The following is a 26,902-nucleotide window of genomic DNA, read 5'->3' on the forward strand; positions in this document are numbered from 1 at the left end:
ACATCACCACCTGCTGGCGACATTGTCTACTGCATGCTGAATGGACCTCATTTTACTTCTGTAACAAATTTGACATTAAACAGATATGAATTGGTCGATAGTGCATACACTGATAGAAATATGACAGATATGCCTGTTAACTCTGACAACAAGATGATCTGCTTCAGGGAATAAGGGGGCATTAGGTCGGCAGAATCACTGCATGTGTTTGTGGGTATGGACCAATAGGAGGTGATCCAGGGATGGCGAAGCTCCGGAAGCTCATATTCTGCATCTGTAAATATTTCAAAGCAGTAAGGATGCTACTGATGAGCTCCGAGGATACCACATTTGTGTCCACAGATCGCCATCAAATTTATCCAGCATAGTGATGTTAAAGTTATAGGCGACCAAACAGAATAAAAGCAATGGGGTGACTGATGGATAAGATAAACGGACTGTGCTCCAGAGGGTGAGTATATGACCGCAAATATCGATTCATTTCGCCGCATCTTTGTAACAGCTTCATTTAGATAGAATTTATATGACAGAAAAAACATGAGTTGATCCGATGATAATGTTCCAGGACAGGAATTAAACCTTGCAAATGATGCGGATAAAATGTGACACAGAGGCGTGTCCCAAAAGATCACTGGCGTGAACCCTTCTGTTGCAGGGGCAAGCATATTATTCGCTATGCTCTGTCGCACATGTAAGGATATTTTTATGATTAAAAGGCACGGATCACAGTTTAGCTTTAGCAGAACACACGTTACAAATGCAAAAATGGAGCTTGTGTTCAGCAGTAACACAGAAGTGAACTGTGGGCTCCTCCACTGCGCATGATTTGCTGCTTCTCCGTATAATCCGTTTATACCACAGTATGACACAGTTGTGTCTTAATGGCCCACTTGGGTTTTTTTTTGTTCTGGTGTGTGTGTGTGTGTGTGTGTGTGTGTGTGTGTGTGTGTGTGTGTGTGTGTGTGTGTGTGTGTGTGTGTGTGTGTGTGTGTGTGTGTTACAGATACAGAAGTAACAAAATTAAGGGAAATTTTGTGGAGAATACTAACAAGAGTCATAGTAAGAACACGGTATGGTAATCATATTGATGTTGATATTGATCATATTGTGGGTCAATTTACACATTCTCCATTTTATTTGGTCATGTTTCTCCTGTTTTTGCCTTAGTTACAAGTTGTTTTTGTCTTACAGATGTAACAAATTAAGATTCTTTCTTTCACTTTTACGATTGCGTGTTCTGGTCTTTGCAATTTATTTTTATTCTATGGAAAGGAAGGTGTGGATCAGTTTTGGATGAGGTGGAGTTAGATTAGGTAAATCAGTAAACACCTATAATTTTTTTTAAACATTTAAAATCAAGTTGTGAGACAGTAAAAAAAAGGTTGGGAATAAATGATCAACACTGCTCTTAAGAAACACTGTTCTTTGATCTGTTTCTGAAAGTAAAATGACTATAAGAAAAAAATAATATGGTGAATAATGATCATTTAAATATGCAGCATACAGATGCCTGAACAGAAAAGGAAAGAAATGTATTTAAGACATGGTGCAACACACCATTTGAGAATGTTTAATTATAGAAAACACGAACTTGATGGAAACAAAAAGGAGAACATAATTACAACATGAATACGGCAGCTCTACTGCAGTGTGAACATAGGCAGAAGAACTCAATAAGCATTTATGCCATATACAAGTTAAGCACACCCACACTAGCACTCGTCCATGAAAGTACAGTTTAAAATAATGTACAGAAAAGTACACAAGATACTTGATAGTACACTAGGAAACCATCAGAAGAAGCAAGTGGTAGACACTATTTATATTTAAAGTAGAGACCTGCTGCCAGTTCATTTTAAATTTCTTTTTATTTTTATCTGACCAACCTGAAGAATATGAGTATGTCACTGTTCAGATGTACTGGTTAAAACATTAGTATTTTAGACAGATATTAAACATTTAAAGGTTTAATCTGAGCTTTGTTTGTGGTATTTATAGATCATATAACCATAGCATGTTAAGCTAACCGAGTGTGCACTATTATTTTTTCAGTGTAGTGCTAACGTGTATGATGGTTTTTAATCTAAAGAGTATACATCATTATTGTAGCATATATGAGGTTTGTGCAATGTTGAGATGGTATGGCTCTCCACAAGGTGGAGCCATATGGTATATACCGGTAGGTAAATGAAATCTTCCAGTAGTGATGCTTATGTTAACAGAATTTTGATAATCAAACTTTCAAAATAAAACCTTTAAAAAAATTCTCCCAACTGTCACTAAAATTAAAAGTGGTCAGAATGCATACTAAAGCTGTGTATGTGTATGTCACTGCATTTCAGAAGGTACCGGTGAAGTCACGTTTGTATTACCTGACCGTTTTGGATACATGCAAGCACTTAAATGTTACTCTTAATATTTAATTTACACCCAGAAGGTAACAATTAAAAGTTGTGTAAAAACAGCTGAGAAAGTGAAGTCAGTTCACTTCCTCCACAGTGGTAAGACACATAAGTTTGACATAGTTGCAATAAGGTTACAGTACAAAGACCACTAAATGTACAATTGACATCATAGGTTGAGATTTTTTCCATTCCCCTGAGCATCAACTCCAAAGAAACCTTAGCCTCCTTAGCCCTGAAGTTAAAGTTAAATCTGCATAAAACAACTTTAGCTTGAAATGTCAGTGTTACACAATCTCTTTCATGCCCTTCTCTCTTTTACTTTTACTCAGACCCAGTCACAGAGATTACTGCAGTAGGATCAAGTGATTCAGAGTTTTTTTCTATACTTGTAACATCACAGTTTTATTTTTAAATAAAATCCTTCTTTATTTGGCTATAACTATCTGAAATTGTAAAAGCAACCCAAAACAAAAACGAGCCTTTTCTTGATGAAAAAAATAATGTCTGTTCATTTTAATCATGACTGGTATTTTTTCAATAACTTCAAAAACACTCTTGAATTTCCTTTGTACTCACTTAGATACATTCTGATATGTGCTATCAAATTGTAAAGAAAGAAAAAAAAAAGCAGAGATAAAGATCATTATGATAAATAAAGGTACTAAGTACTAAAACAGTAGTTAGCTCTGTGTTTTGATTTTCATGCATAACTGTGTTTTCAAATTATTTTGGTAACCACCCAGTTACAGTCTAGTAGAGCATTAAATGTATTCAGAATTTAGTCATGTTTGCAAACGATTTACTGTAATGTACTGTAAAGTTTTCATTATGTGTGTAAACCATAACCCACTAAGAGTCTGAGATATAACTCTACACACCAAAGAGTTTTATAACCACATAACCTCATAAATTTACATCCTTGTTTAATAATGTTTTAAACTATAGACGGATATTTCATTCTGTTCCAATTAAAATCCACAGGTCAAACAGGATAGTTAAACCAGCCCATTTTAGAGATGAAGAGAAACGTAAGTATAAGTAGTAGGTGAGAAACTTGGTATGATCACACTATACTTCTGAAAGGAAATGTTTTAAACGGTCTTGACAAAGTTACAGAAACACACCACCTCCTTACAGTTGTAGTTCATGCATTTTACATTTTTGTGCAATTTTCAGCTTACTTGCAACTGATTGGAAACATTTTGGCCATGACCACATCAGCCAGAGCTTGCAGCTTCAAGGACGATCGAGGATGTACATATGCATGCATGTGTGTCTTTGTTTTAGTATGTGACGAGTTTTACACACACCAAAGCTAGCTGGCGCTTCCTGAGTGGTAAACACGAGTGACTGACTGTCCCTGTCTGCTTTCCACCACCCTGTGCTATTTTATACTGACACACACACATCGAGAGTTTCAAAGTGTTGATGTCAGAAAACTCGAAGTATCACGTTTATTACCTGTTTTTAAAAAATACATAAAACTCTCAATTGGGAACACAGGTAACAGTAAATACATGCAGGTAACAGCCAAGCTCACTTATGAAGAAATATTTATATAATATTATCCAGAATAATTTTTAAAACTAAAGATGATGAGATTGAAGATAACATGGAACAACATGACTGACATAAACATGTTGAAGACCCACCAAGCTCGGAAAAAACAGCTCTAAAATTCATTATAAGATTAGAATTTTCGAGATATGATAAAACATGTGAAATACATCATAGCACATACCAAAAAAAGCCAAATGTTAACATTTTTTTAAATACAAGAAATAGATGAAAAAGAACTATATTTAACAAGTACATTCTCTTAGATAATCTCACATTTTTTACAGGCCAGAAAGAAAATATCAAACAGTAATTTCCCCCAAAAAATAATGTTCCACCCGAGTTAACGATGAATTTGAATTACACATTTTATTTGCGTTTTTGGTGTTGCCACATCATTTCCTGTTGTCTTGTTGGTCAGTGTGCAGATTAAAAAAGGGAAGTATAAGAGTTAAATTGTCAAGGAAGTCGTTGAAATGAGGAAGCTTCAGAGCTCCACCGCTTTACTGTGTGTCAGTACTTAAAGTAAAGGTTAACCTGCTTCAGCTGGAAAACACAACCAGGATACCCGTGAGTGTAAGCTCCCTGGTTTTATGAGATATTGACAGCACTTTTTTTTTTTTTTTGTCAGGAGCTGACTGAATTTAAGATGACCTGTTCATGTATTGCTCAGACTGTTGGAAGTTGATATACTGAAGGGCTGAAAAACTCAACTGGGCTCTGAAGTTGAACAGTGGAACTAGTTCACAACAATATCTACAGTAAGTGTAGTCTTTGTGTCTTCTTTCAAAAACGACTATTTAAAATTTACCAGTAAGCTACATTTGACTGTCTCGTTAACGACAATAATTATACTTCCTCTTTTTTTTACTGTCTTATCGAGGCTTACCATTTCTCACTAACTGCTGACCTGTTTTTGATCAGAAAAAAAAATCTGCCCTACAGTGTGAGATCATTTTCATTTGTTCATTTGTCACTTGCTGCTGTGCTTGTTTTGGGAAGTAATAATTATGTTCAATGAATAACACATTTAAAATCATTTAAGTGATTTGGCCATTGTTTTCTTATTTTACCATTCTAATAGGGTTTTTAAAGAAAAGAGAAAAGAATGTTCTGGATCTCGTGTTATCTACAGTGTCAGATTATCAGGAGGCACTTTTAGCATCTTTTTTCAGCTGTGGAAAATAATAAAATACATTTGACCAAAGTGCTTAATTCCACTTCTGAGCCTAAAAAAAACACCAGACATTTCAAATACTCAGCATGATTTCACTGAAACAACTGCCTCAGCTAAAAACTGATCAAGAAATAAAAATAATTGTGTCTAGCATAGCATTTTTTTTTCTGGCACGTGTCTTTGGGTTCTTTCCAACTGCATAAGCCATTGAATGACACCACAGAGTTTGGGTGTGACACATTAAAGGATGCCCAGTACTGAAATTTGGATTTAAAAAAAAATATCATCAAATTTATCTGTAAACAAAAGTGTTACAGTTAACTATCTGAACTGTCTTCAGAGACAGTGACAGCATTTTAGTGTGACATATTTATGACATGAGATCCGGGACAGCTTTTATACAAAAGTACTCTAACATTAATTCTATTTTTGAGGGAAATTTATTTGTAGTCCTCGTGTTTCGTTAAAGAAAAGGAAAACCCTACTCCATTTAGTAGCTGTTCTACCATATATCTATCTCTACGTGTGAAGTTATGGATGCTAGATTTAATTGTTTTTTCTGCACATTGAAAGCTATTTGTACATTCCTGCTTAGCAAGTAAAATGATTAAAAAGGATTAACTGCTAGTGACTAGCATTTCATTGAAAACAAAAAATACAAAGTACAACTCAATCAAAAATAACATCAAACAGTCTGAAAGGAAGGTAGATTCTCAAGGAGAGCAGAGTTCAAGAGGTCTGTAGTGTGATGACATTGTCAGGAAATACCAGAAGCTGCTTATTTTAGGTCACAAATGTGCAGCTTATTCCCTTTTAAATTTTTATTTTCAATGTTAGACTGTTGTGCATTACAAACAGGAAAGATTTTGTTAACTGTTAAATGGAACAATGGGGTCATAAAAACAAGGTCAGTGCACTGTCTTAATATCTGCAACAGTTAAAAAAATGTCTAAACCTTGTATTTATTTATTTATTCTTTTATTTAATCGGTTAATCTAAGGTTTCATTTTATAATCACTGTGGTCACTTTACTTTAAGAAAAGCTAGAATTGTCTTGCTGAAACTAATCATGCGCACAGTGATCTGAAAAAAAGGCCTACCAATGATGGTCAGGTTTTTAAGGTCACCATCCTTGCAACTTTTCAGCTGAGTTTTAGTTTTCATTATGTGTACATTAATGGTTGTTGAATTTGAAATGGTTCTGTCTAACCAGCAAAAAAATGTCATACTTTCAGTTGCAGTCTGCATTCAGCATTAAAATAGATTCATATTTCTCTCAAAGAAGGAAGTGGTTTGTCAAAGTTATTTTCTTCCCAAAGTTGATCTATCACTTGTTGGTGTCCAGGATATACTTTGGTATCTTTAAAATGTTAGTAAAGGCAAATGAATCCTTATATTTTGGTGACTTGGTCAGGTTAGTTCCACATAAGAACCTAAAAACACAGTAAAGACAATAATAGGTGAAAAAGTCAGGAACCTGTCTATGTGGTGTCTTTATGGCTAAAACATGGCCAAAACCTTTGACAGCTCAGACTTATTTCTGACCTTTGTGAGTTCAAAAAGCAATGCTGCTGAAACCCAATGATAACTTGCTTTATGTGCTTTAGTTTACATTGCAAAGCAGGTAGGCAGCTCTACACGAAAAAAAAAAGTATCCAAATTTTATAAACACTATCACGTCATGTCTTCTGGGAACTTAAAGTGAGCTTGAGCCATTTAAATATTGTGCTTCAAATGGTTAAAGTTATTGTTTTTTCAGATTTTAGTTTTCATGCAAAAGAGCAGCTGTGCTGTGCAAATTTAGACAGAGTTAAAAATAACACAAAACAAAAAATTCCCCGGAAACAAAAATACTGCTGTGTTTAAACAGGCAGAAACCATTTTTGCATTATGAAAGACTCAAAACACAAAATGGAATACACATTTGCAAACTAAGAAAATCATCACACATGTTGACTTTTCAGTCACCATATGCTGGGATTGTTTATTGTTTGTGATTCGATTGTGGGATTCAGTGCTAAATGATTTATCATGTCATGCAATTCTACTTGAAATCTGTCTCATTTCCTATTTGTTTCCAATTTTTGTTTTTAGGTGAATTTCATCCTAGTGGAAGAAGTTTGTGAAGGGACTTCCTTAAAGGGAGCCACTCACCAAAAGCCAGTATGGCTGACAATGTAAATTCATTGCCATTCTTTTATGGCAATATTACCAGGGAAGAGGCAGAGGACTACCTGCGGCAGACAGGCCTAAGCAATGGCCTGTACCTCCTACGCCAAAGCCGAAACTATCTTGGAGGCTTTGCACTGTCCGTGTCAAATGCAGGCCGTTGTTACCACTACACAATTGAAAGACAGCCCAATGACATGTATGCTATTGCTGGTGGTAAGAGCTACAGAAGTCCCGTTGATGTGATCGACTACCATTCCCAAGAACCAGACGGTCTTGTGTGTCTGCTGAAGAAGCCTTGTAACAGGCCCAAGAACATGCAGCCGAAAGTTGGGCCGTTTGAGGACCTGAAGGAAAAACTCATACGGGAGTATGTAAAGCAGACCTGGAACCTGCAGGTAAGTTTCAGCTCTATTATATAATATAAGAAAACCATATTTGAAATGAGAAGTCAGAACTTTATGGAATACCATAGCAAACTAAATGATGGTTTTTTGCAGTTTGGGCTTTATTTACATTCATGATAAAAGTCACCAACATAATTGTTGAGATGTTAAAAGTGTATTTTACATTTTACACACATTAAATTTTGTTAATAAACCCTAGGCCTAGAAAAAGCATATAATTGCAGGAAGTAAAGAAAGTCAGAGGTAAGTCACTTTGGTCTGTCTCCAATTTTGGTAATAATGTTACTTTGACTTCTTTTAAATAATGCTACTGTGTTACCATATCTTGATCAAAAGGCTACCTTTAAAAATTGTCCTCATTAGTAGACCAGACCAGATAAGACCATCATGGACTCCCAGTAATGTTGAAGGGAATCAACAAAATTTCCATTGCTCACTTCAGGAGGCCCAAATAGCAACTGATAGCTCAGGTTGTGTTGATGTTCTAGTATCTCCACCACAACAATAGTGGTATCCAATCTGTCTCTTCCATACTGAAAATTCAATAATGATGGATTGGATTTATATAGCGCTTTTCAAGGCACCCAAAGCGCTTTACAATGCCACTATTCATTCACTCTCGCATTCACACACTGGTGGAGGCAAGCTACGGTTGTAGCCACAGCTGCCCTGGGGCAGACTGACAGAAGCAAGGCTGCCATATCGCGCCATCGGCCCCTCTGGCCAACACCAGTAGGCGGTAGGTAAAGTGTCTTGCCCAAGGACACAACGACCAGGACAGAGAGCCCAGGAATCAAACCGGCGACCTTCCGGTTACAGATACGCTTCCCAACCCCCTGAGCCATGGTCGCCCAGATAAATGGTTATCTCAACTATTCCTCAGACTCTGCTGCTTGTGCGTCACCTCTTGTTCTCAATTGCACATGGATGTATGTACAAAACCACTTCTTAGACAGGCGCAATATGTAAGTCAGCCATTATACCTGGATAAATCTAGAGTTAAAGTGAGTTTTATGAGTGTGCTCTGGGTGGACGTAGGCAGCATTAATCTAGCTTTATATTACAAGTGCAGCTAAGTGTGTTGCCTGTTTGCAGGGTGCAGCTTTGGAGCAGGCCATCATCAGCCAGCGACCTCAGCTGGAGAAGCTCATCGCTACCACTGCTCATGAAAGAATGCCCTGGTTTCATGGAACAATAACACGAGAAGACTCTGAGCCCAGGCTTCAATGTGGCCCGCGTGCAAATGGAAAGTTTCTGTAAGTATTATATTAATTCTCTTTTTATTAAATTATTTGCTGTGTTTGCAGGCAGTAGTAGAAAATCCTATAAAAAGCCAGAAGAATAATATCATTCCTCTCATGGTAAAATTTTACACTGCGTCTTTTGGTTCTGGTCTGAAAAATAATTGTCTTTTCATGTTTCATGTTCATGTTTTGTTAGTCCTGATCAATAAATTTTAGAAAACCAGTTAAAACATAGTTTTAAAGAACTGCTTGCGGTTACTACATGGATTGAATTTGAGTTCTATCTGACAGGGTAGAAAAATCTAACTGAAGAGCATTTAGAGTTATGGCTTGGAAGAAAACCTCTTTATGGACTTTACGATTCCATATTTATATTCATAATTTTTCTATTCAATAAAATGAATCACTTGTACAAGTTTAGCTGGGAAACCTGCCACTGATAGTGTGTGCAAATAGTGTGCATTGAATTGACACAGCTGAAGAGACCTTAACCACAGCCCCCATGATGGAAGACAAAATATTAAAACATCTGTCTGACTCTGGACTAATTGCTTTTAAAATGGCTTTTTTTTGTATTTTTCATACAGTGATTCTCGTGCTGAACTTCTACATTCTTGCCCGTGACAAAATGGCCCTCATGGCACTAGAAAAGACCTTGAAAAATGTAACGAGGTGTTGTTTTACAAACAAATGACATTGGTTTAATGTGGTTTTAATATTTCAGTTCCTCTTAGCTTCACTTTGTAAGAAGTTAGCTGGTAAAAAAATATTATTCAACTACATTTGCATTTTAAAAATATTTTAGTTTAACGTTCACTATGTTCATTGTGTTCATAGCATTCCTAACTGCTAAATAGGATAAACTAGAGTAAAAAAACATTACCACATTGGTAGAAATGTGACAAAACCTACAAGTGGTTCATGCACAGTAAATTGTTTTGTTATTTAATATTAATGTATTAATTCACTCAGAAAAGGATGCTTTTGGGTTTTTTGTTTGTTTGTTTGTTTGTTTGTTTGTTTGTTTGTTTGTTTGTTTTAACCCTGTAAAACAGTGAAATCAGACTCAAACGTTCAGCTGTTTCAATGACAGTAGAAGTCTTATTCAGATTCATTGTCTTACTTCATATTGCTGAGGTCTGGCCAAAACAGTAAATTAATTCATTATACACACAACACTGCAACATCACCTGGAATTGGACTGAGTCAGTTATTTATTTCACTGTTTTAAAGACAACATCAACAGAGTCTTTTCATTTATTTTCAAGAAAGCCATACAATATTCTGTAACCCAAATCCTCTCAGAACTTGACATTTTAATAACCTCATGAGGTTTCCATTTGGTTTGCCTTTACTTTACCTAACTTAACTATATGTTTATTTCAGAGGAGACAAATGAAAGACTATGGTGAGCAGCAAAAGTAAAGTAAAATAGTAATATTATCTGCAGCTTTACAAAATTAGTGAGCAAAAGAATACAGTCTCAGACAACTTACAACATCCAAATACTGAAGAAACACAATAACAAGCAGGGCAAGTACAGGACTGAAACTAGAACTCCTAAGATTGTGCAGTGTCATCCTTTTTTGTTGCATTTTCTGAGTGTTATCTCAAGAGCTGTGAACTCAAGATCAGTGAAGTGAGAAAAGAAAAAGCAAAGAAATTATTAAAGTTGAGGGTAGCTTTTTTCCCTCCAGGAGCTTCTGCCTTTCAGAGATAGCAAATGACTAAACTCTCACAATGACACGAAACTCAGTTCAGTTATGTGTCTGAGAAATAGGTTGGGCAATGAAAATATTTAGAAATTTCCTTTCCTCTGGGGCAGAACTCTTGAGTATTTCCTATTGAGTAGTTCTCTTATGTAACTTTTATTCTCAAAAAGGTGGAGAATAGATGAAGACTGAAAGATACATATTATGTCAATTTGTTCGTTGTTAAAGTATTTTTTAAATATGATTTTCTAATATGGTTTTGTAATGTAAGTGAAATACATCAAATTCTACAAATGCAAGCAGTCTAAACAAACACAGCTATGTTAGCACTGTATTGCTTCCATTCCATCTTATTACATTTCATTTGTCAAATGCATAAAATGTCTTTTTGCTTTGAAACCACTGAATAAAGTTTGTAAAGTATTTATAGAACCTCAAGCTTCAGTTGAGCGGCTGTGGTCTCGCTTGAAGAAAGAGAGGAACATACACATGCACACACACATACACACACATACAGACACAGAGAGACACAAACACACAAACACACTGTGGTTTCCGCTCTGGCAGTTTGCAAAGGACTTCCTGAAGTAGCCAAACAAGAGGGAGACTAACAGCAGGGCAAAATGTAACTGTTCTGTCCCTTCTCTCATGTAACATCTAGCAGGAAACTTACTTTCCACTGAAACACATCATCATGTTATGCTTATGTCTCTAAATTTTATTGAAATTTTGTTAAGAGTGAATCACATACTGCACACATAGCATTCTGGAGCACAGTTATTGATAATAGCACACAGGCTATTAGTTTTACTTTCTGTTTAGTTCTCCTTACTTCTTATTTACTGTAATGTCTCCATGTGATGAGGTTTTTTTTAAAATGCAAGTCTATGAAAAAAGTTGCACTTAGCCACAACTTATCACATCTGACACAGTATGTGGTAATAGGCGGGGTAACATGATTTCTCAATTGAAAATTCAGACTAATATTTGGTTTCATTGTGCTTAGTGAGCCATCGTAGATAAATAAAAAGCAATACAGACGCAGCAGTGGAAAATATTCATAATTTTCTGAATTAAAGTTGTAAATTTGCAAAATAAATAAATGAAAACAAACAGAAAAATGTACAAATTCATGAGTTCATTCATGAGCACTAGGATTTTAGGCCAATTCAGTTTAGTATTATTGGTATAGCTTCAAATCGCAACAGTTGCCTCAAGGTGCATAAGGTAAAGACTCTACAATAAGTAGGATTTTTTTTTACATTTATAGACATTTTTTCTTGTGACCTTGAAGTATTGTGCATGAATAATGTTAATACATCTTGAAACTGTAAAAAAAGATATTCATTGCTTTTGCGTTCCATAATAGCTATCAGATGAGTTGAAAAACCACCTAATCACTGATTCACAGTTTGCAGTCAGATGTGAACATTTTTGTAGTTATTTAATGGTATATATGTATATAATGAACTATCCATCCATCCATCCATCCATCTTCATCCGCTTTGTCCGGGGCCGGGTCGCGGGGGCAGCAGCCTAAGCAAAGAGGCCCAGACCTCCCTCTCCCCAGCCACCTCCTCCAGCTTATCCGGGGGAATACCAAGGCGTTCCCAGGCCAGCTGAGAGATATAATCTCTCCAGCGTGTCCTGGGTCTGCCCCGGGGCCTCCTCCCGGTGGGACATGCCTGGAACACCTCACCCAGGAGGCGCCCAGGGGGCATCCTTGTCAGATGCCCGAACCACCTCAGCTGGCTCCTTTCGATGTGGAGCAGCAGCTGCTCTACTCTGAGCCCCTCCCGGATGGCCGAACTTCTCACCCTATCTCTAAGGGAGAGGCCAGCCACCCTTCGGAGGAAGCTCATTTCTGCCGCTTGTATCCGCGATCTCGTTCTTTCGGTCACTACCCACAGCTCGTGGCCATAGGTGAGGGTAGGGACGTAGATCGACCGGTAAATTGAGAGCTTCGCTTTTACACTCAGCTCCCTCTTCACCACGACGGACCGGTGCAGCGTCCGCATTACTGCAGCTGCAGCCCCAATCCGTCTGTCGATCTCCGGCTCCCTTCTCCCATCACTCGCGAACAAGACCCCGAGATACTTGAACTCCTCCACTTGGGGCAGGAACTCATCCCCGACCCGGAGTGGGCACTCCACCCTTTTCCGGCTGAGAACCATGGCCTCAGATTTGGAGGTGCTGATCCTCATTCCCGCTGCTTCACACTCGGCTGAGAACCGTTCCAGTGCGAGCTGGAGGCCCTCACCCGATGAAGCCAACAGAACCACATCATCTGCAAAAATCAGAGATGAGATTCTGAGGCCACCAAAGTGAAAGCCCTCCGCCACTTATAATGAACTACAGAAACAAAAACTGTTTCAAACGATTCTCCCTTTTTTTTCTATGTGAAGGATTCGGCAGAGAGATGCGAATGGATCTTATGCTCTGTGTTTACTGCATGAAGGACAAGTCATGCATTATCGTATTGACAAGGACTCGGCTGGCAAGCTCTCCATTCCAGAGGGCAAGAAATTTGACACCTTGTGGCAGGTAATCCCAGTGTGCTTTATATTTATGGGCTACTTAGAACATTTCAACAATCTTAATCTGTTTGAAATTGTATAATGTATTACAAGGTGAGGTGGTAAAACTTATGTGTGTACTCTGCCTACACCTCTGTTTAAACACAGCTGGTGGAGCACTACTCATACAAACCAGATGGTCTTTTGCGAGTACTAACAGAGCCCTGTCCAAGGCCTGATGGAGATATTGGTGAGAAACACAAACACAACTAATCGAAATGTGTTTACAGGAAGACTTTCATTGAAAGCAAATTTCACTGCATGTTAACTAATATCTAATAATCTAAATTATAACACTGTATACACAGCTGATTAACATTTGTCTTATTCCATGTTCACAGGGCTGATAGGACGGCCTTTTCTTCCACCGGGCCATCCTAGACTTGGTTCTGCCATTGTAAGTTCCATCTATGTGCATTAATACATTCAACTGAAACAGAAATGCTGGTTAAATTGGCCTCAGCAGTCAGCCTGTATGGGTTACCATTAACCATTACGACAAGGGTTGTTTTTTATTATTAGAATGATATGGCTTCTTCAGGAAGCCCTGTATGGTAAAACAAACATAGAAATGTTTCTTGTAATGTGTAGATGAATGTGTGTGTCAGACGACTTCACACATCCTCGTTTGGAGCTATTTTTCCCATTAATCTTTTTCCTATTGTAATAATTTCATGCATGATTTTAATATTACCATTAATGATAACCTCTCTGACATTTTGATTTTTAGCAAAGTGCGACAGATGGATTTTTCACCATCATCAGTAAAGTTCCCGGCATAAAAAAGGTGCATTACACACATCCTGTTTCCTCAGTCATAGTTGCTCACAGCAGTGTGTAACCTCCACCTTCCTTCTACCTCTGCACTTCTTCACTAATGGAATGTGGATTTCTATTTACTAACTCTTTCTTGCAATATTAGTCCTTTGAATTATGTCCTTTCTAATCCCTCTGATAGATCTCACATCCAAGTAAATAATGGATGTCAGTGCACACAAGCTTATTGAATTGGTGTGACATCTTAGTTGGTGTATTTGTAATTATGTTTTAACACCATCCAGAGGTTACCCAGTGCAATTACATTATAGAACCACAAGCAGCCATTTGGTAGCTTTCTATATGTGCTTGTGATAATATTGTCCACATGTTCCATCCTTTAAAATCCCTCTGCCATTTTTTCTTTTGTTTTGTTTTCTTTTTTATTCTTGTTTTTGCCTGGCTTTGTTACAGTTAAGTTTTGGATCAGATGTCTTTTTTTCTTCCCTTTTTGAATCCTGCAGTTTTATCTTGTACAGTCTTCTTCCTAATTTTTTCTGAGATTTTATGCTTGAGATGTTTGAGAGTCAAAATACCCCCTGACTGTAAACTTGTCTTAAACCCCTTCTTTGAAATCATGTGTTCACTTATTGCAGGTTACTTTCAGCAGTAAGTGCTATTTAGCTATACTTCATGCATTCTCATAATGAATGTTCTTTAACACTGTCTCCTCTGATGATAACAGCACCGACCATCTCGTCCCAGGCCTCCAGATAACTCCAATCCTTATGAAACTAGGATACCCGGTAAAGGTAAAGGTAAGACTGCCTTTGTCAAACCCTATATTGATGTACTGTTGTTCAATTGCTAACTTGCTTGTGCATGTTCCATACTGTGTAAATATTATTTAGCATAGATTCTATGTCATGTTGGGTGTAATCTGGATTGCAGAGAAAATGTACGCTATGCCTTCTGATGATACTGCCTAAAGGAAGCATGTATAATGTAAAAGGAATTAATCTTAGCATGAAACCCTGTGGAACTCCATAATTAACCTTAGTGTGTGAAGAGGACTCTTCATTTACATGAACAAATTGGAGTCTATTAGAAATATATGATACAAACCACTGCAGCATAGTACGTGTAATACCTACAGCGTGCTCTAATCGCTGTAATAGAATATTATGGTCGACAGTATCGAACGCTGCACTGAGGTCTAGCAGGACAAGCACAGAGATGAGTCCACTGTCAGAGGCCACAAGAAGATCATTTGTAACCTTCACTAAATCTGTTTCTGTGCTGTGATGAGCTCTGAAACCTGACTGAAACTCTTCAAATAAACTTTCCCTTTGCAGATGATCTGTTAGCTGTTTGATAACAACTCTCTCAAGAATTTATTTGTGATGAAAGGAAGGTTAGAGATTGGCCTATAATTAGCTAAGAGAGTTGGGTAAAAACTGTTACTATTTTAAGTAAAGGTTTAACTACTACCAGCTTGAAGGCCTGTGGTACATAGCCCATTATTAGAGATGGGTTGATCATATTTAAGATTCAAGCGTTAATTAATGGCAGGACTTCTTTGAGCAGTCTTGTAGGAATGGGGTCTAAAAGACATGTTGATGGTTTGGAGGAAGTAATTACGGAAGTTAACTCAGAAAGATCAATTGGAGAAAAAGACTCTAAATGAATACCAATGGTACTGAAAGTAACTGTAGATAATATTATGTCTGTGAGATGGTTACAAGCAATATTTCTCTAATGGTGACAATTTTATTTGTAAAGAAATTCATCAAGTCATTAAGGTTAAACGAATGGTTGGCTCAAAACAAACTTGTTTTCAGCCTGTGCTTAAGAGAAACCTAAGGTTGTCCTTATTTTCTTCAACCAGCGATGAATAGTAAGATGTTCCAGCTTTGTGAGGGCTTATTTTTAAATAAAGCAGCAAACAATTTTTCCAGACTACGTAATTATTTTAATATCTCTAGCTTACTAGTTATTGGTTTTAAAGGTGTGTATTGAGAATTATACCAGGGGATCAAGTATTTCAGACTCCCTGGTATATTTGAGGGGTTTTTTTCTGGGGAGCTACAGTATCCAGAGTTGTATATCATGAAGATGTAAAGAAATGAAAAAGATAACTGACCTCTGTGTGAGTACCGTTCACGTAGCTGCTCTGTGTAACAAAAGCATACAACAAACGGGACAAAACACAAGCAGACAAAAGATAATCACATGCAATATTGGCATATGAATCTATAGAGAGTGAAAGGAAAGTACTTAGTGCTGTCAGCAGAATAGACCTAACCAAGAGAGCATCCAGGTCACCTGATCCAGACCAAAAAAGGAAAGCCTCTCACTACGACTCCATATCAATGAGACAAGACAAGGGATACTTTTAATTTTTGTTTGTTTAACAAAAACCAAGACTATTCCTTTACCCTGAAAATGTAACTCGAGATGACCAGTCTTCAAGGAAAATTAGGATGAACTTTAACTTGAATCTGTCAGAAATGACAGATTTTTTGGATTACAGTAATCGGATTTAAAAAATGCATTTCTTTTCACTTTCAAATGAGTGATGCTAAAGGTACAGTACTCCTTCAATATTTTTTCCAGTACAATGTTTTTCAAAAATAAGTAAAATCAGTTTTATGCTTTCATATAGGGGACATACTACACTGTTAGAGAAAACATCTTAAAAAAACAGTAATATTCCGGCAGCTGGGGCGCCAAAATAATACCGTAAATTAACAGAAGATAACTTACTCATAAAAATACGGTTATTTCCATTAATGAAAATACAATTTGTTGCCCTAATTTTACATGGGATTTTACCTTTTTCAAGTGCTTTGAAACATTAAATTTGGAACAATTTAATGAAATTACCTATAAACAAGGTCAATTAATGTGGCAATATGAATAATAATATTTAAATATACAGAAATATACACTTAACAGTTGGTTTAAATAATAATGGACTACATTCATATTGCGCTTTTTGAGACCCTCAAAGTGCTTTACAATTCTACTTTATAATTCCCCTCTGGCCATCACCAGTGAGTGGTAGGTGAAGTGTCTTGCCCAAGGGCACAACGACCAAGAGTGTCCGAGCCGGAGCTCGAACCGGCAACCTTCTGATTATAAGGCGAACTGCCAACTCTTGAGCCACGATCGCCCTAAATAGCAATGATAATAATAATTATTTGATGTAAAAAAAGTTTATAAGAATCATTTTATATATTTTTCCATAGCATTACATTTGAATTTAACAGTTCAATCTTTCAAATAACGGACAAATATTTGTGAAATCATGATACATTTGTGAATGTATTTTAACAATCTAAATATGCATATGTACAGACAAATACATTTAAAAAACAAGAAAATTGTGTTTTATTACATTACAGTGATTTTACGTTAATTTACACTTGAAATGTGAAATCACAGTCTATTGATGTAAATTTAATGATATTCTAGAAGAACAGTACAAAACTGTAAAATACACAGTAAAATCCTTTTATATTAGGATTTTCTTTTACAGTGTAGACAGATAGATTATGATAAATCTGAATAGGGAAAATCTACCTGAATAACGAGCTATTATTTTGGCTAGAGAACATTCTAAACTTGTAAAATCCAAATTCACATGTTTTCATTTAATATTTCACTGCTTCCTAATTTTGACATGTTGAATTCTTCATCAGAGGCCATGCCAATGGACACAGAGGTATATGAGAGTCCTTATGCGGATCCAGATGAACTGCGGAGTTCTACAGTGGATCGCTCACATCTTTTCTTGGAGGATGGAGAACTGGGCTCTGGGAATTTTGGTACCGTCATGAAAGGCACCTACAAGATGAGAAAGTATGCTACATTAAACCATATTACTACATACAAACATTGCACCACAATGCTTTGTTAAATGATCAGACTTACAAATTTAAAATATTCTCCCTATCATAAATGATATTTATGATTTGCTGACTGCAGCAGGCAAACTCACTGTCAGTGATTCACTGATATAACCCAAAAAATAAAACATGAGTTCAGCACATCTTGTTTCATTGTTTTCCCAAATAAATATTCAATCGGTTATTCAAATTCCAAAAACACACAGCTCATATCATACAAATCAAGACCAAGCAAAGTCCACAGGACACAAATATCACAGTCTTGGTCCCTGCAGTCATTAAAAGATGGCTTCATTATAGCACCCCCCCCCCCCCCCCCCCTTTATACAGAATGCAAGTGTATACTGCTTTTGTCTTACTGGTTTACTTTATTGACAGTTGTGTCTATTGATATCCGTACCACTATGTTGTTTTGCTGATGATGAATGTTGACTGTGGATGAGTCAAAATGTCTGAAAAATGCATTTCTGTTGTAGTAACATATTAATACTTACACTAATCCATGTTGCATATCAGGACAGAGAAGACAGTTGCAGTTAAAGTCTTGAAGAATGATGATAATAACCAGTCAGTACGTGACGAAATGCTGCGGGAAGCCAATGTAATGCAGCAGCTGGACAATCCGTATATTGTCCGGATGATTGGTATCTGTGAAGCAGAGAACCTCATGCTAGTTATGGAGCTGGCTGAGCTGGGACCCCTCCACAAGTTCCTGCAGAAAAATAAGTATGTACTGCGACTTGGCCTTGCTCTTTCCTCAATTTGGTTTGTTTGAACATTGTTTTTTTTCCTTCACATTAATGCAAGTACATTATGATAGAGTCTGAATTTTTATTTATAAAGGTACTGTTTTGTGGTAAGTTACTTGAGTTATTCTACAAGTAACTCAAGTAACTTGTAGAATAACAAGTTATTCTACAAGTATCTACATTAGCTACAAAAGAGCACTACACAGTAGCAATTAGAGCTTGCAATATTCACATCAGCTAAGATATGTGCAAATGTCTGTTGAGAAACACATCCTATCCAATGCCGTACTTCTCCATTCTCTGTTTCAGTGTTCTCTGAAACACCTACACATCCCATTTCACTCTTAATCAGAACTCTAGTATTGTGGTCAATATTGTAATCTGCTAGTTTAGGAGATTGAAGTGACAAATCACTTTTTTCTAAATGTGAAGTTATTTATAAGTTTTAGTTTCAAAATAACAGTATATAAAAAAATCAAAGATTTCAAAATACAGTTCTCATATTGTGTGAGGTTTATGGTGGCTTTTAGAGTTAAAGTAACAACAACTCATCTCCAGGCAAACGGCCATAAAGAATATCACAGAGCTGGTCCATCAGGTGTCTATGGGGATGAAGTACCTGGAGGAGCATAACTTTGTCCACAGGGACCTTGCTGCAAGGAATGTACTGCTGGTCACACAGCACTATGCCAAGATCAGTGACTTTGGCCTCTCTAAAGCTGTTGCTGAGGATCAAAACTACTACAAGGTAACATATGGTATAGGATGACACGTCATCTGTCCTTATACTCTCAAAAAGCCTTGATGGTCCATCTCTATGAACGTCTTAGATTTTTCCCAAAAAGTTGATTCTGTTCGTGAGGACGTAGCGTTTTCAGTGAGAGAAACATTTTGTCTAAAGAAGTCACTTTGATGACTGACAAAATATTTCTCCCACTGAAAAAACTGTCCTCATGAACAGAATCCCACAAACTTTTTGGGATTTCCTTATCTTCATGATTGAGCATGCATCAACACTCTTAGATTTTTGTTTAAAAGTAAGTCACTCTCAATGAAAGTGTTACTGTAAAGCAGGGGTAGGCAACTCCTGGCCTCAAGGACTGTCCTGCAGGTTTTAGATGTGTCCTTGATCCAACACAGCTGATTCAAATTGCTAAATGACCTCCTCAACATGTCTTGAAGTTCTCCAGAAGCCTGGTAATGAACTAATCATTTGATTCAGGTGTGCTGACCCAGAGTGGGATCTAAAACCTGCAGGACACCGGCACTCGAGGCCTGGATTTGCCCATCCCTGCTGTAAAGCATTAAAATAACTGTAACACTAACACCAGTCAATCTGCCTTACTTGTATCTGTTATCATATTGTGAACACTACTGCCAGGAACCAGTCCTAATCATTGTGTTATTTGAAGCTGCAAAATGACCAGTGTGGCATGAAATTAAAACTAGTTATGTTTGCGTGTCTCTCCCTTTAGGCAAAAGGTCATGGGAAGTGGCCAGTGAAATGGTACGCGCCTGAATGTATAAACTACTTCAAGTTCTCATCCAAAAGTGATGTGTGGAGCTTTGGGGTGCTCATGTGGGAGGCTTACTCCTATGGCCAAAAACCATACAAGGTATTATTATTATTGAATATAAGGAGTTATGGTGACACATGTAACCTCACTCACTCACACATTGTGTTTTTGTTTGAATATTAGTTTAATATTCAAACAGCTGTTGCAGCCTTTATTTTGTTAATTTTTATTCTTTATAGTTGCTGTCTTATGTAAACTAAATGACTACAAAACAAATGTTTCAGATTTGTTTAGTTGTAATTTATAGAATAATTTTGTGATGTGTACTCACTGTCTACCTATGAAATCTTGACCTATGAATTGCATGTATCATAATGATCTTGGCACGGTGGTTAGCACTGTTGCCGCACAGCAAGAAGGTCCTGAGTTCAATTCCACCATCAGGCCGGGGTCTTTCTGTGTGGAGTTTGCATGTTCTCCCCATGTTTGCGTGGGTTCCCTCCGGGTACTCTGGCTTCCTCCCACCGTCCAAAGACATGCAGCTTGTGGGGATAGGTTAATTGGATAATCCAAATTGCCACTAGGTGTGAGTGTGAATGGTTGTCTGTCCCTGTGTGTTGGCCCTGCGACAGACTGGCGACCTGTCCAGGGTGTACCCCGCCTCTCGCCCTATGACAGCTGGGATAGGCTCCCGCGACCCTGAAAAGGATAAGCGAATGGATAGATGGATAATAATCTTAGTGTGTGACTTTAGAATTATGTACTAACCTTCTTATTGCTATTAAAAAATAATGGTTGCAACACAAAAATTATGACTTTGATAATCTCTATGCCTTTACATTTTAATTTATTTGATGGCGTCTTATTTGTTCTGAATTTTTAACTCCTTACAGGGAATGAAAGGAAATGATGTCCTGCAGATGATTGAAAGTGGTAAGCGTATGGACTCCCCAGAGAAGTGTCCACTGGAGATGTATGAGCTCATGAAGACCTGCTGGACATATAAGTAAGTAACATGTTCATCATAAGGCATTAGCTGAACAAACAGCAAACCGGTTTATGTTTTATGGACATCTTTTGTGATTATTGCATGTTATTTTCATGTCTTCCAGGGCAAATGAGAGGCCTGGATTTAATGTTGTTGAGCCAAGACTACGAGATTATTACTACGACATTGCACAGTGATTGCTCACTTGAATGTTATGAGACTATGCAAACTAGTGGCTGATGATGAAAATGAGCTTTTACACATATTGGTTCAGAGATTGTTATGGATAATAAATGCTGTAAAATATAGACTTTAACTGGAATATATTCTCTTTTAATATAAACTCTGATTATGCAAATATAATTCCTATTACATTTATTTGTTCTTGAATGTAAGCCATATGAAAATGATAATAAACTGTTACAAGTCTATCTTATTTCACGGCAATCACTGATGTTATACCTAAAAACTACATAACTTACTGTTTTCCTATAAGCTTCCTAATATCAACATACAATCCGACCTTGTTTAAGCATCTTCAGCACTCTGAGTTTCTGTACTTGCATAAACAATTCTAAGATGAATAAATTACATTCATATGCCTTCAAATTATTTTATATATATACATTGTCAAAGTCAGTGACCAAGTGGTTGGTTGACATATAAAACATTAGAGTAACTCAAAATCTGACGAAGGATTTGCTGCTATTTTGCGCTTTTGGTTACCTCAGCTAAGAGCAATAAAGTAGAACAATTCAAATGGATTGTTGAGCCACTTCCTGAACAGAAAAACATCGGCAAACAAATGACTAGAGCTAGAGCTTCATAAATGCATTACAAATCTTTTTCAAAAGTAAACCTATCTATTTAGGTACCAAAATCTTAAGCCTCTATACCTGGTACAGATGATTGTAGCAAACCAGAACAAATTACTCTAAAGAACTGGTGGAAATGAAACATGGCAGCAACACATCACACAACCCTAGGATTCTGATTAAAACAAGATGTTAACAAAGGTATCAACAACTCTCTCTGTGCCACAGAGATTGGAAGTGAAGAAAGATGATGAAGCAACTACAATGCCATCTTATGATGTGATATTTGTTTTTTTCTTGGTTACAAGTACAGTTTTTGGTAGTAAAGTTATATGTAAATCTGTAACAGTTCAAAAAGAAAAAGACATGGCATCAGATTCAAATCTGGAAGTTACTGAGGCCTTTTTAATCAGAGAATTAGAGCATTGCGAACACAAATGACACCAATAAAAGCCAACAGAGGGAGATGGTTAACAGAGGATTGGAATGCTAAGAATGTCTGCTTATATTACCTACAGATACATACTGTAATGTGAAAGACAGACTATCTGCTCTCTATCTATATCAAATGTTTAAACTGAGAAACGCTAGGTCAAGGACATGTTTATCTTTAGCTCCACCTCCTCTTGATCTATAAATATCAGTGAACTGAGGAGACCAGTTGCTGGAATATTGGCAGAGGAATATTGTTCTGATATACGATTCTAGCTGCTCAACAATCCCAGTTCTTCCATTTTTGTATCATGATACACCAGATGTTTTCCAACTGGTGAAAGGTCTGGACTGCAGGTGGGCAAGCTGGGTACCCAGGCTCTTCTACTATGAAGTCAAGCTGTTGTTATAGATGCAGTATGCAGTTTATCATTTACTTGTTGAATTATGCAGTGCCTTAAGTATATGACCATAGGTTTACAAAATCACATCTGGCAAGGTTCAAGGTAAATAATCTTCCTGTAAACAACAAAGATGACTGTTTTCAGATGGTCAGACAAGGTAGATGAGTAAGCAACCACACTTTATTGTGTACCATGTTGTAATCCACTGAGCTCCTGAGAGTGACTTGTTCTTACACAGGAGTTTGTGGAAGCAGTCTGCATGCCTAGGTGTTTGATTTTACAAAGGCAACCAGGCTAAGGGAGGGGCAGCTATCTACCACAGCCAGTTAGTGACTTGACAAATCACTTCAACCTGGAGACTACATTAAAGAGGATGCACAATACTGCCATCTTGTTTCCAGAGTTGGCTATTGTCGCTGAAAGCTGCATTTATTTTACGTTTCATCTCATAGCTCTGGCATCTCTGCCTCTGAGGGCTTGCTGTCGGTCTCCTGTTAACAATAACTGGAGCTAGGCAAGCTGAGAGATCAGCAGCTTGTTTTTGGTGGTTTGCGCATCCACATTGTGGATAACCCTCTGGTGTTTTATGGTAGACTGATGGGAAAAGAGAGTGCCAGGCAAGCTGCTGCTGGTTTCCTTTCACTGTTCTGTCATCAGTTACTAGCAGTGTGGAAACACAGTAGCAAATCAACAAGTTTCAGAAATCTGCCATCATAACAGATGAGTTTCATCTTGTTAACCACATTGATGGAGCAGGAAAAACTTGTTGCAGGTCCAGGCTCATCAGCACTTTCAGATTAACAGATTAATGAGAATGACTGAATGGAATAAGGGGTAAGTTGAATCTGAAGATCCTTAAAGCACGGTCAAATGTTAAAACGTTTTGTGTAACTATTTATGGAGTAAAACTGTGGAATAGCTTTACTGCAGAATTACAGCAATGCTCAGGAATTGGCAAGTTCATAAAGACACTTCAAAAATTACTTTTGGAAGGATATGATATTGAAAAAGACAATCACCCATTGTATGTATAAATATGTCAACTCGTATTGAAATTATAAATATCGTGCCAGCCTTGTTGATATAAGTTTTCTTGTGTATTGTGTGGAGTATGTGATGAGGAGAATTAGGTAAATATGTGGGATTAATAAGATGTCGAGCAGGGGTAGGAGTTAATAAGTATGTGCATACTTCTTCCTACTCCTTTTCAGATCAAACAACTGTTATCTCATGTTAGACGAATGTGTTTTATTTTATTATATTTCTTTCTTGTTTGTCTGTACAAATACATGTGTGTGTGTATATCTACACATATATTCGTATTCGTAAATGAAAATACATGTAGACGAGTATATATTGTTTTGTTTTTTTGTTTTTTTATTATGTCTGAAATAAATAAAGATACATACATACATACATACATAAGCTTAACCAACTGTTTTGGCAATTTTCATTTATATTTTGAATTCCCTGTGAATATTAACCTGTGGATACTGACCACATCACTCATTCCTCATGCCATTTAATTCAGCTGATTTTTTAAAAAATTATATATTAACATACTTTTTGAAAAATCAAGATGTAGACCTGTGTTTCTGAGTTCATGAACAACTAATTCTTTTTCACAGGTATTTGGTCCTTAAAGGACAGTCACTACAAATGTGATATTTAGAATATGATGCTCAACATTAAATAGAAATAAAGTATTTAAAATGGAATTAAACTTAAACATAGCACAACAAGCAGTAATATTAATCTGGCACTGCCTCAGGATATCACGTTGCATGCACTAGAATACAAAGCAATATCCCTTTGCACTCTGGTGAAATGGACTAATGAGGTACATACACCCAGAGTTTTGTCATACTCCATATGCTGCTTTTGAGTTTTAGTGAGCCAACTGAAAAATAATTTCCCAGCAGCTTTTTGACACCAACAACTGGGTATGCTCATCCTCTGTGTGAGTGTCATGACTCACTTAATGTAGTCTGTATAATATAATATATATAATATAGTCATTAAGAGATTAGGAAATATCAGTGCTACATTGGGGTGCACTATTTGGCCATCATTATTACTTAGTCAAAGGCTGAGTGTAGAGCATGGTCCTAAGATTGGTCCAGTAGAAATATTTTCCAAGGAGTGAACCAGCAGGGGTCTCCTGAGAAGGGCTCACCGTTTCCTCCTCCCCTGAGTCAGTGTCAGACAACCCCATGTCACAGCTGAGTGCAGCACAAACATCACATGTCCTTAGCAGTTATGAGTGCATGCCTAAATAATACCCCATTAAATTATTATTAACTTGTTGGCCAAACTATTCCCAGAATTAAGGGATGTGCCAGCTGGGAGCTAACCGTGCCACTATAACACTTATGACTACAAAGGGAACCCAGCAGAACACACAGACAGAGACTCTGAAAGGGAATTTAATGCAGTCTATTTGCAATGGTTTGTCTTTGTGAGATTTTGTTTCCTAAAAGCTCTTGGCTGATGATTATTTGTTTGCACGTATGGCCTAATGCAGTTCCAGAGTTGTTCGTAGAGCACAAACAAATGAATATAAGAAAATACTGATAAATCGTGCATTTATGCATGAAACATTCATATGTAAAGTTTGCACACACATTTGTGCATATGCACTGTTAGTGAAAGGCGAATTCTGGGATTAAATGGGACTAATGCAATGGTGATGCAACACTCCCACCATCAGGTCAAAATAAAAGTCAATATTGCGCTTACATCAAAAGGTTTGATCAAATCTACAACGCGATTTTTTCAATATAGTCTGACAAAAGAGTGTTTTTTTTAAAGACCTCTGGACATTTTAACATTGTCAGTGCTCTCTGTATAGTCTCTAGAAAACTTTATGACACCCCTTCTAAGTGAACTGCAGTCAGTGCTGCATATGCTCATAATCCACATACAAACTAAACCTGACAAAAGCATGTATGGCATATAAGTCCTTACCTCGTTTTATTCACTATAAGTAGAATTTTGCTATAATAAAACTACATTATATTAGTCTGGCACCAATAGAGATAAAGATTTCAGGGCTTTCAACTCCAAAGTGTAAAGCGCAGTTTGGCTGCTCTCCAAACATTACAAATGATCATAGCAGAAGCATCCAGAAAAAACGTGTCAGTTCTTGGACTTTGCTACTGTCAGTCTGAAGTATGGATATGGACATTCATTTCATTTTTATTACAGAAGCAGAGCAGAAAAACTTTGGCTCTTTGCAAGCATCTGCACAGACACCTGCATGCTAACGCTAAGCTAGCCAAGAAGCCAGGTCTATGCTAAAGCTGAGTAAATGCCAAACCAGCAGCAGAGCTTGACCTTAACAGGTAACAAGTGGATGAGCAGTCAGGCATCTGTTTCTGCCTGTTCATGTTTTCATCCTCGCTTTGCTTTTGCATCTCTGGCAGCTTTGTGTTCATACCTAACTACTGGAGTACAAAATCATGTCTCTGTCCTCATTATAATAGAGATTTGTGTTATTTTATATTATTGGTAAATGGTAATTATGTGACAGTGCATTTCAGGACATTTTACAGAGTAATGCAAAAGTAACATAACAAGTTGTACAATGAATTAATGTATCCTGGGCGTAATTAAATAACATACTGCATTACTTTTAAGAGAGGTGTTCTGTATATTATGTGCACTACATTCCATTACCAACACAAACATTTGACCACATAGCATGTAATTAGTTTGCATGAATGTAGAGCTAATGAGAACCCAATGAGAATCAATAAGAGAATCACTCATAGAATCAAATCAATAAGTGATCTTGATAACAGAATCTAAATTGCTATATTCTTATCAATTCCTGTTCAATTCATGCTTGGTTTTCAAACAGGCAAGTTCAAAAGATGCAGGCCCTACCTGGTTGGCCAAATGCCCCCACTTTAATTAAGTGTTTTGCTAATACACTAGTTATACAATTTTTCATTTGAATTTTTAACCTCCTAGGACCTGGGTCCACATATGTGGACATCACATTTTGGGTTGTCTAGACCAAAATACAAAATTTTGCTTTACAAGGGCCTGATATCCACTTACAAGGACATTATACTGCTG

At 37.0% G+C, this 26,902-nt stretch overlaps 1 protein-coding gene across 5 annotated transcripts; it reads left to right on the plus strand.

Moving 5' to 3' along the window:
* Positions 1-214: 214 nt before the first annotated feature.
* syk (spleen tyrosine kinase) lies at positions 215-24,171 on the plus strand. Of its 5 annotated transcripts, XM_085464453.1 has the most exons (17): positions 215-451; positions 1,004-1,070; positions 3,387-3,433; positions 4,594-4,723; positions 7,234-7,706; positions 8,811-8,971; positions 13,077-13,215; positions 13,356-13,437; positions 13,589-13,644; positions 13,978-14,034; positions 14,749-14,821; positions 17,708-17,867; positions 18,431-18,640; positions 19,222-19,411; positions 20,139-20,279; positions 21,074-21,186; positions 21,293-24,171. In XM_085464453.1, exons 5-17 carry the CDS (start codon positions 7,305-7,307, stop codon positions 21,363-21,365), a joined length of 1,857 nt encoding a protein of 618 aa, XP_085320579.1. In that variant the 5' UTR covers positions 215-451; positions 1,004-1,070; positions 3,387-3,433; positions 4,594-4,723; positions 7,234-7,304; the 3' UTR covers positions 21,366-24,171. The 5 variants fall into 5 exon arrangements, with proteins under 5 accessions (XP_085320579.1, XP_085320580.1, XP_085320578.1 ...); XM_085464454.1 differs by lacking the exon at positions 1,004-1,070; XM_085464452.1 differs by lacking the exons at positions 1,004-1,070; positions 3,387-3,433.
* Positions 24,172-26,902: the final 2,731 nt, after the last annotated feature.

The sequence above is a fragment of the Copadichromis virginalis genome, linkage group LG7 (assembly GCF_057382275.1).
Source record: "Copadichromis virginalis isolate Kocher_CV1m ecotype Utaka linkage group LG7, C_Virginalis_male_GT1.1, whole genome shotgun sequence".
In the NCBI taxonomy this organism is placed as follows: Eukaryota; Metazoa; Chordata; class Actinopteri; order Cichliformes; family Cichlidae; genus Copadichromis; species Copadichromis virginalis.